General features: G+C 43.1%; 1 protein-coding gene and 1 pseudogene across 1 annotated transcript; both read right to left on the bottom strand.

Moving 5' to 3' along the window:
• Window positions 1-1,971: 1,971 nt before the first annotated feature.
• On the bottom strand, window positions 1,972-3,793 carry LOC119459564 (uncharacterized). The gene is made up of 3 exons (XM_037721275.2): window positions 3,501-3,793; window positions 2,973-3,077; window positions 1,972-2,172 (listed from the first exon to the last, which is right to left on the bottom strand). The coding sequence occupies exons 1-3, from the start codon at window positions 3,528-3,530 to the stop codon at window positions 1,987-1,989; spliced, it is 321 nt and encodes a 106-aa protein (XP_037577203.2). The 5' UTR covers window positions 3,531-3,793; the 3' UTR covers window positions 1,972-1,986.
• A 1,224-nt stretch (window positions 3,794-5,017) lies between these two features.
• Window positions 5,018-6,926, bottom strand: LOC125947147 (uncharacterized; annotated as a pseudogene).
• Between the last annotated feature and the right edge of the window lie 4,363 nt (window positions 6,927-11,289).

Genomic DNA, 11,289 nt, shown 5'->3' with positions numbered 1-11,289 from the left:
ACACACGCGATAAATGTAGAATTTCTATAAGAAAAATAATTATTTTCGCAAAACAGAATAAGCATCGCAATGGACAATGCAACGTAATAAATACTGAAACACTTGAAAACAAAGCATACACAATGTATACAATGAAAATCACACGTTAAATGATGATTTTGTACAAAAAGGGTAATTAATTAGGCAAAACAGAAGAAACATCTGCCATGAACATACGGAGACTATTTGTAGATACAGCATGGTGGGGAAGAGCATTCCAAACTGTCACTGTTCGATGCTTTAGCTAAAGAGCTTTCAAAACGAGGCTCAGATCTTGTGTCGAAGACCATGATTCAGAGTCCTGTCGACGCATCGGTTTAACTAATTCGTCTGAAGATCGCCAGAAGCAAGTTAACTTTCGCAGCACCCTTCCGACGTAAGTCGGCAGTCTCCATGAAGCCTTCTCTAAACCAGGTTCACGAGTTCTGCCGAGTTGAGTTCGCGAGGTAGTTCCACCGCTGGCTCATCTTGTGCTTGGTATCTCGAAAAGGTGATCTTCTATGCGGAGGTCTCCTCAAGGAAAAATGTCACCCACATGTTGGATTCGATTGTCAGCTACGCCCAAAATAATGTAGCGTTCCTAGTTAAAGGACACAATAGACGTAGAGCATTACTGTGGAACTGGCGTCCATCTTGCTTGCTTCCTATACCATAGGCGCATACCCACCACGGGGGATTGGCCAAGAAGCCCGCGGTTAAACAGGTGGGTGGGGGGCAGAAAACTTAGGGAAAAAGTACTGAGGAGAAGAACAAGTTTGTTCAAAGCAATACATCTGGAAATCATTCGTACGCCGGCTCGTTCCTTTCGTGGCATCCTCTTGCTGGTATAACACATAGAAACACCAAAGGGCCGAGAAGAGGAAAAAAAGAGCAATCACCCTTTATATCGCCCAGACCCAACTCGTGTTAGAACTGGCATTCGCGAATTATGCAGCTCCTGTTTACATATAATCACGCGCTCTCGTTTCGCTCTTTCTTCGCTGCATGCCTGTGCCACACTTTATTAACTATTATTTTTTTAGCTGTTATATCTGCAGCGCTTCCCTATTGTTCACGCCTCCATCTTCACATAAGATTGCGCTCGCCAACACTCGCTTTTCTTTTTTTATGTTTGCGCCAATGTGATTGGTCAGGAAACGCACAAAGAGCGCGCTTCACAAAAAAAAGTGGATTGTCTTCTGGGCCACAGTGCGCGGCGTCCATTCCTCGACTATACCAGTGGTCGTTCTACCGCTGAATACGCCACACTCCCCGTATACGACTCTTTTGCGCTTCTTCTCCCCAGCAATGAGTTACCATTTCAGAGACGTGAGTGAAACTGGCGAGAAGCCGCTCTGTACTTTATAAAAAAGGTGCTTCAGTGCAAGTTCCACAAGCTGTACGCCTCTCTACGCTTTATAACAAACTTGTTTCAGAGCGACATAACGCATTCATCGCCTTTTTCGGTGCGCCTTGCAGCCAACATATTTACTAACTGCCATCGCACTGCTTCTTTTTGCTATTCTGCCATGAATTCTTATACCGACATGTGCCTTTATCCGAGCGGCGACCCGGTGATATCATACAGAAGATCTGGTCTGGAATGTGATGAACATGAAAGTAAAAGTGAATACCTATTTTTGGCCACTCGTATATTTTTTATCCATGGTGCCCTGTTCCCTTAACTCTGTATTCTCGTAAAAAGAAGACATTCGCGTTCTTTTTTTTTTCTTTCCGTAATTTGTTCTTGAATTGCGCGCAGCAAGGCGAAATTTTAGATGGCACAGAAAAGCTCATTGAGCTAATCACAGTGGAGAGATGTTATGTTTCCGCCCAATTGGTTATCGATTTCTGTATTATACTGCACAAAATCTAGCGCTAGACATGTCAATTACGACATTGATTATTTTGTTGCGTTTCTGCATTTCTGCATATCTGAAAAACGGGTTTGCTTCTATTACAGAAAATTTATTCCGTACGACTAATACATACTCTCAACGTTGATTTTACCAGCTGAGAAAATTCAGTAAAGTATTTGGACATGTAATAATTCATGAAAACTTGGGCATTCTTCATGTTGGGATGTAGTGATTGAAGCGATGTGAATGAGCTCGCCAAAGTGAGAGGGTGCCTGCAGTCATCATATTCGTAATTCTGCAAAAAGAAAAAAAAACGTGTCAAATGAATCATAACGGTACCCCCTCAGTTACTTTCCTTTTTGTCTTGAGACCTCAATAATACCCTTTGAGTTGAAAGATTTTCCGCTATGTGGGCAACAACGCAATGCCGAAATCACAAAAATATATCTAAATATAGGGCATTGGTACCGGTAAACCTCAATGACACAGTTAGATAAAAATGGCCTGCCACTCTTAAAAACTTATAGCTTACTTGGATGCAGAGGCTGGGAGCAAAATACTTGTGGCTCTGCAAGCGTGTGCCCATTATTCAGTGGGACAAAAGTGGACGAGACATACACCACACAGAGTGCTAATTCGCGCTCTCCGTAGCGCGTGTTCGTTCATATATGTCCCTGGTAATAACAGAGCGTTTATCCAAACATGTGTAGAAACTGGCCCGAATTACAGATTTAGGTGCGCTAAGGTGGGTTCTTTCTCTGTGTGACGAAGCAAACGCACGGCGGGAAGACAAATCATTCCACATGCCCGTGCTATCGTGCTGGTGTGTCGGCCAATACAAAGGGCGTTATACAAGGCGTTTATTTCGCCGCTACGTTTGTATCAACAGTTTTGCACGCCCGCCGTTCATCAATCTCGCAGCATTTTATCCCCCGCCCCAAACATTCAGTAGGCAATTTCACCTTTAGAATGTGAGGTTTTAAATATTTATTCATTGCGGCACAGTGCCTTCCCGCTTGTCTAATAATCATAACAATGCGCTGTTCTAAAACATTTATTACTGCATTGACACAGGATCTTCCGCATAGCACTTACCGCATGAGCAGGAGCAAGAATTGGGCCAGTCTGAGGTGCAGTTGGGATATCCACCTCCGGGACACCGGAGCCACGCCATCGGTGGGCACGGGATTCCTCTGAGAACTAGAGATCGAAATTCACATTTAAATTAAAAAGACAACACAGAGCCAAACCATAGATGTTTATGTAAGTTTTCACGTTCATGCAAAAAAGAAAACGGGAATGAAATCTCTTGTTTAAAGGAAACGGACAGTTCAAGATGACTGAGTTGCCTCAAAGTGTGCATTATAAACATGCGTCCCGTTGGAAACAAGAGTTTAATTTTTCTATATTTTCCTTCAGAGCTACCTACAATACATGGCTGCAGATTTTTAAAAATTACGACATAATCACTCCAGTATACCGAGCGTAGCATGAAATCTTCTCAATAGTTACTCAATGGTCACTCTCTCCTCCCCGTGGCCTTCGCGAGAAAAGAAACGCGAACGTGTGCAACATTTCATGAACACTCGTAAAACAAAGCTCTAGAAAGCCGAATATCCTTACAGCAAGTGGTGTAACAATCTCTTCCACCATGCCAGCCTCTGAAACATGCTGACATTTCTCCTGGACACACTGGGAGGTGACACGAATCTGCCACTGAAATTAGGACAAAAAGAGAGTTCAATAGATACCATCATCATCTGCACGTACGATTCCACAAATACATATTTATTTCTCATTTCTTGCATTGTAAGGTGCGCTGCTTTGAAAATCTGCTTGAATGTACCGTTATCCAAAGCCACCTTCTGCAGCCTATTCTAGTTATGCAAGTTGTTACTATCGTAAACAGTGCTCACTAAAACGTTTATCCTTATTCTTAACAAACTAGTTTCTTTATTAACAAACCTTGCTTAGAAAGCTAACACGGCTAGGAATAGCTTCACAGTATTATTTACATATAGTAAACGAAACAATGCTTGAGTTCATTTTAACTAGACAAGGAATCTTATAGGGCACTTCACAAGTCATCTCTTAAGCCTGCTTGTAATAGTTAGAAATGAAGTATAAGTTGTTCATTGTAACCTTTAGGGGATGCTTACGCCGTTATGTCGTTGGAAACATGCATGCAATATTTATCTAGTCCTATTGGTAAACTAATATACTCAGGCATTAAGTTTCCTTCTTTGTTAAAATGTTTACTACAGCTCCCACTACTCTACCTACTCCCGTGTTTTTGTCCATGGGTTGCTTTCATTATATTCAAGAACGTCAAAATTATATTGTTGAACTTTAGTATAAAGCATGTCTCCAAAGTCGTATTTGCTTATGATGATCAAAGGCAAAATATTTGTGTCACACTGTTACTCTAAGCTATGGCTTAAAAAACTATTTCCACACCGTCTGAGGCGCTATTATGCATTCCTGCATTCAATGAAACGGTTAGCCCCACTCTACCAGTATCACTTCGCTAACTGGTGGCGCCATCTAGTCACATAAGCACGAGCTCTTGATTGAGCAACACATAGCAATATATTACAACTTAGTGCGATGTAACCGGTTGAATTACAGGAATGGCTAATCATCAATATAATCCGGCTACATTAAAGGCTCTATAATAATAGTCGCCCGACTTGCACCGACTCGCTTCATATTATTATGTAGATTTATCTGCAACAGCCGAGCGATATGACGTTTTCTTAATAAGCACCAAGCCCAGTGGTCTTCGGGACAATTTCCTGCTCGCCACAGTGTACACAAACTGCTGTAAAAGGACAGATAATTTCGTTATGTTTTATCATTCATAGTTCTGGCATTTTTCACAAAAACAGGCTTGAAATATACCTGTCAGTTGATTAGACAATTTAACCTTATCAATGCCTATGTTGTATTTGTTGGCATTGTTGCAATATGAAACTTTTTATTGTAATATTTAGTATATCTCAAGATCTGTTTTTAAATTTCCGACTTCGTATAGCTTGAAGTATAGGTCTAAAACATTGTTGGGCACATTTACTCTGAGGCGCGTATTTAAGTAATTGAACACCTGCAAATATCTTTTATTGGCATCTCGTTGGGGTGCGCTAAAGAACCAGGAAACCTGGCGTACTTCCTAGGGAAAAAAGATGAATTTTAACACCGATCAGTGGGAAGCAGAATTCGCTAGCTCGGACCCAGAGGTGCAGCTACCACATCTGATCAAGTCCGGTGGCCGGCTAAGGCCAGTGGGGCCCTGGACATATAGTCCCACTCATAATGATCCACGCCCCGTCCTCCTCCCCTTTTTTAATTTAGGTTTTTTTCATCTTTCTCACACTGAAAATTAAGCCATAGCACTGGATTAGGGTTACCGGTACAGCCAGTGCTTTTCATAGATCTATGTCGATGTTCTACGTATAAACAGTCGCCACTATAGAATGCTTCTTTATATCGCAAGACTCAGTACGTTTGAACACCTAGCCAGTAGGATTCTGATGTTCGAGAAAACGACACAATCAACTAACGTTTTCTTGAAAGCAATCAGAAGTGATGTAAAGACTTGGGTATATATTTATTTCTTACCTGGTATAAATTTGCTTGAAATCTCTGGGATATAAGATATAATGAGAATGACTGGAACTGCAAGGCTGGCCGGAATCATAATTAGCTGAAACAAACATTTAGAAACTTAAAATAACTGCAAGTGCCACTACTTCTGTCTTCGAAGTTTTCACCTACAGTATGTTTTAAGTGTGTTACGTTTTGTGCAGAAGACGAAGGTAATCTTCAATAACATGACAAGAAAACAAGAATTCAGGATCGCCAGTCAGCCCCTACATTCTGTGAAGGAGTACGTTTATCTAAGTCAATTACCCTCAGGGGACACTCATCATGAGAAGAAAATTTACAGAATGATAAAATTGGGCTGGAGTGCATGGGGCAGGCATTGCCAAATCCTGACCGGGAGTTCACCACTGTCGTTGAAAATAAGAGTGTGCAATCATTGTGGTATATAATTACGTTGCATGTCCATTTTATCGCTCATCACCCACGCAAGTAGCAATGGCCTTATCACGGGTTTTTTCATACTATAAAAGGACTGTGCGTCAATAAACACATGTTCATTCGCAGAGAAAAAATAATTTGCTCATTTCTTAGGCGGCCCTGCTTTTACATCCTTTCCTCTTCTTTTTAGGTAGCATGTTCTTTTGAGAAGTTCTACCCTCCTCTTTTGAACGGCAGGCTTTTGCTATGCGTCCAACGTTTTTGCACTTGAAACATGCCGCCTGTCTAAAACTGCATAAACGCGGAGCGTGCTTACCGTTGCAGCGGTAGCAACTGGAATCTTTCGCCGTGGTGTCTTGTTTCGTGCGAGTTGCTTGTATTAGCCTCTGGCTGTCTTTTGTCTCGTCTCGCCCCTGGTTGCGTACGGCTCGCTGCTGTTTTGCCGCAGCTTCTGCTGTCAGGGCGATGTCGTACGCCACCTGGAGCGTAAGGTTGTGCTCTGCGGGAAGCCGCTGCTGGACTGCTTCGTTCTCGATGCCGCATACAAAACGATCCCGCGCATCATGACGTCCAGCGGTAACTGCTTGTCACCAAAACCACAGTCTTCGGCTAGCTTTCGTAGAGCAGTAACGTAGTCTGCCACCGATTCTTCAGCCGCCTGGTTTCTTCTGTAGAACAAAAATCTGCCGTACAGCTCCGAAGGCCTCGGATGCAGGTGCTTGCGAACCACCGTCTTGATTTCGTCGAAGCTAGCTGTGGTTGGTCTTACTGCCTCCACCAGGGTTACGATGAGCCCGTACGCTGCTTCGCCGCAACAACTCGGCAGAACTGTTCTCTTCTGCTCGTCCGTTGTTACCTCGTTGGTGACGCAAAACATTTCCAACCGCTCGACGTACTCATCCCAAGACGCATCCGTGTCGAGACGATACTCGCCGATCTTGCCGACAGCCATCCCGCCTTCTTCGACAGTGGCCTCGCCGGGCCGGTCCGCCTCGTCGCCAATGTAGTAAATCAGCCGGATGCCCAGGTGCGAAGGACGCACGGTCCTTTCATTGTATGAAAAAAACCCGTGATATAGCCACTGCTATTTGCGTTGGTGGTAAGCGAAAAAATGGACATGCAACATCACTACATAACGCATTGCATTCTACCATTGCTAACATATGGGGCAGAAACTTAGAGGTTAACAAAGAAGCTCGAGAACAAGTTAAGGGCCACACTAAGGGCGATGGAACGAAAAAAGTCAGGCCTAACGTTAAGAGACAGGAAGAGAGCGGTGTGGATCAGAGAGCAAACGGATATAGCCGATATTCTAATTGACATTAATAGGAAACAATGGAGCTGGGCAGGCTATGTAATGGGTAGGGTAGATAATCAATGGACTATTACCCCCGTATTCAGAAACGCAACTTCGCTTGAAGTCATTGCTTGACTTGATTTAAATGACGCCTATTGTGAGCGTGCCGGAGCAAACGCAATGCGCGTCCCGGGCATGTTCAATCCAGGCGTCCTTTAAATCAAGTCGGGTATGGGCTTCAAGCTAAGTTGCATTTCTGAATACGGTGGTTAGAGTTACAGACTGGTGCCAAGAGAAGGGAAGTGCAGTCGAGGACGGCAGAAAACTAGGTGAGGTGATGAAGGTAGAAAATTTGCAGGCGCAAGTTAGAATCAACTAGCGCTAGATAGAGGTAATTGAAAACCGCAGAGAGGCCTTCGTCCTGCAGTGGACATAAATATAGGCTGATGATGATTATGGGGATGTTTTACACTAATGAAGGGTTCGAGAGGATAACAACATAGACGAATAAAGTACCTCCTCCTACGCAGCTTTAACAAAAATGCGTTGCGTTCTCGGTGGCAGTTTGAAAGCAAGAAAATATCTAAAGTGTAAATATCTTAATGTCTAACATATCTAATATGTAAAGTTAGTACATGCAAAATATTTTTAAAGTGGTCTGAGGCAGGGAGCACAGTTCTAATCCTTGAGTTGGTTTCTTCGAATAGGTGACCATTACTTGCACAAGAAACTGAAATGCACATTCGCGTAATTAACAAAGAATCACTAATTACCTTATGACACGTATAGCAATTTGCACATTCTAGTGGGTGAGCTGCAAAGCCTATCCACTTGAAAATAATTGTGTGAATGACACCATTTACAGGCTTTGCTCCAGTAAACTTGCGGTAAAATGAAATATCGTTCAACTTTCTTAAGAAAACGTCATGTTATGCAATAAAGCACCAAATACCTGGAACGCCAATGCGTTCTTCGGAAAGTTCGGGAAGTAATATCTCGAAACTGGTGCTACCCTGAGATGTCGTTCTAAGTGGATCGACCATGAGAACTCCGCGGCTAGAATTTGTAAATTGCAATATGTGCCATAGGGTAATTAGTTCAAAACTAAATTAGTGACTTGTCATTATTAGTGCGAAAGAATTATGTGCCCATTTCGCGAAAATCCGGTGGCGGCGTGACGAAAACATGGCACCAAAAATGGGTGACGGCGCAAAGAATAAACACATGCTTGGATTGACGTCACATTTCTCACTGTCTCACACAACCCAGCCTCGTGTTTCCATGTATGCAAGAGTACACGCAACACTTTTGATGGTGTGCGGGTCACCGTAGTCATCGTCGTCTATCACGCGCTAACGATCCTTCAATATGAAATGGTAGCGATACGCTCCGCATATCCATTTCTTGGCCAATCTCCCATAGTGGGTAGGGCCATAAAACAACAACAACGCTCTCGACGCCATATCGTCAGTGTATGCAATCAGGTGTACCACCACCATCTTAACTCAAAAGGAAGGTCGTGCAAGTTTACAACGTGCACGACGACATGCGGATGAATACCTAAGAGAAAACATACCACCAAAGCGACTGCAACGATTTCGCATTCCGACACATAAGCAGTCTATAAGTGTGTCTGTCGAACTTTTCTTTTTAGTCGATTGTGCATTTCAATATTTTGTGCACGTAATGTCCGCCTCTTCGAGTAGAACATCGCAAGGACTAGGATTGTGTGGCCACAGATTATTTAAAAACATTTTGAAAGAGTTTGCTGAGAGAACCAGTACAACGCAGTGGTTTTTCAACCTGTCTCAATTTCGAACTATTCTCACTCATGCTCTGCAACTTCGGATGGCGTATATAGCACAGCTCACTGCCCAACTGTCTGGAGATAAGGGAAGCTACAGAACACATCCTGCACTCATGTAACACTGCCATTATCTCTCCTTGTTTCTCTTACCCTCCCCCTCCTTCCTGGAGTGCTTGGCTTCACTCGGAATCGGCGGATCATCAGCGGGCCTTTGCGGAGCAAGCGCTCTTCTTTACTGGGCCCTAGTGCTGGCCCTAAATAAAATTTCTTCCTCCCCCTGCTCCTCACGCATTTATACATAACTGAGTCAGTGAATGTGCGTGGGTAGCCTCTTAGAACAGCTGCCAGCTTCTTCTAAGGTAGCTATTCTTCCTTATGACCAACTTCGGAGTATGAATATACACACGTATTCAAGAACGAAGACTGCATGGGTTTCGCACCGCTTTCACTCTTTATGTATCTTTTGCTGGGAGCTGTAATGTTTTAGAATATTTTCCCAAATCTAACACAAGCACATATTCACTTTCTAAAAAGCGACACTTTCTTTGCCTTCTGCTAGAGATCTAGTTTGTTTGGTTGGCCAGTTTACCATCGAGTAAAGCGAGCTCATCTCGAAAAGAGGGTAAGATATAGGTAGATCACGTAGATGGGTGCAATGAGAAATTTATCGATCTGGCCGATAGTGTAAGAAAATCTTTATGAACCCCGAAGCATGTTTAATCAAAGCTTCGCCTATCCCGATGACACTCTATTGCCGAGTCACGCGGCTCACGTGTGTTGTGACGTGACGGTTACGTTGTGTCGTGCCATCTTGCCACACAGGCATCTCATCGCTATGTTGCAAAATCTGTATGAACCCCGAAGCATGTTTAATCAAAGCTTCGCCGATCCTGATGACACTTTATTGCCGAGTCACGCGGGTCACGTGTGTTGTGACGTGACGGTTACGTTGTGTCGAGCCATCTTGCCACACAGGCATCTCATCGCTATGTTGCAAAACGCGGTGCATAAGATGAACAGTTACAAGAAGCGTGACCGCAAATTTACGCCACGCATCATCACAGCGAAACCAAAAATATTACTCTTCTAGCGTGGTTAAGAACAGTGGGCAGACAGCTGCTCCCAAATTTTGCAGTAACGTAAATAGCGGCACACTATTTCCACGTTGCAATTTTGTATGCATAGGCCACAATTTTGTCGTCACATGTATTTGGATCAGTTTGATGACAGCCTTAAATCTTGAGCAGTAGCTGTAATGCTCGAGCAAAGTAGATAAACAGTTTAAATCCATACTGCACAATACCAAAGAAACTTACTTACAGGCACCATACCATTCAACAGCGTCGTGGGAAATAAGGTGTGAACCTCTATTTTGGCTGCAGTATAATATATCAGGAACTCAGGATGGTCGCAAATTAAGACCTGTGAAATAACTGGCTAACTCGTGTATAAAATCAAGCCTTATATTATATCTTCTCGGTATTAGGTTCTCTGGCGCATTTTCTTGAAAATGCTATCATGCGAGTTTTTTGCAGACAATTGTGAGACTGCAGTGGTACTTTTTCACTTCTGCCTGAATTATGTTGTATTATTGGAATGCTTATAAAGACAGTCGAACATATCCTTCTGAAGCTCTGGATTGTGTTTGATGTGTTTTTATTTTTTCTGATAACAATATATGCAATTGTCTTCTCTATGCGTCAACAAATTCATAACCACATGTGTGCGTCAGCGCTTGTAGAATCTGTATGACAAGTGTGTGTGTTTCCTTATTACATATAGCCGTTTAAATTGCAAAGAAAGGCTGCGCGTTGCATGAAAAAAAATGGACGGAGAGTGCACGTGGACAAGTTTTTTTTTGTTTTTATAGAATTTAGGCTAGCTCCAAGGTTTTGTAAAAGTCACCAGAACATTGTCGCTGAAATCCCCATAAAATTACAATGGAAAAGTGTTTGTTTTCCAATATCAGCACTTCCAAGAACACTAGATCCCAGAAGAATACCGTGCTGGTATTGTAAACATTTGTTATAATCCACCGCTCGGCGGAGGGCTGTCTCGCCCACTAACGACAGCTGGAGCAGAAGTCTTGGGAATATAATCGATACATCATTCCCGCCCACGTGCCGTACTTTTCCGCCAGAAGATCATGCGACTGTTCTGCAGCATGCCCTCCGCAAACTACTTTCTAGCAACCTATGTCGTGTTGAACATGCGACACCATGAATTGCTTGTCACATACTTATTCCGATGGTGACGGCAATTTATTC

This window comes from Dermacentor silvarum, chromosome 7, assembly GCF_013339745.2.
Source record: "Dermacentor silvarum isolate Dsil-2018 chromosome 7, BIME_Dsil_1.4, whole genome shotgun sequence".
Classification (NCBI taxonomy): domain Eukaryota; kingdom Metazoa; phylum Arthropoda; class Arachnida; order Ixodida; family Ixodidae; genus Dermacentor; species Dermacentor silvarum.
This window is presented reverse-complemented; position numbering and strand designations above follow the sequence as displayed.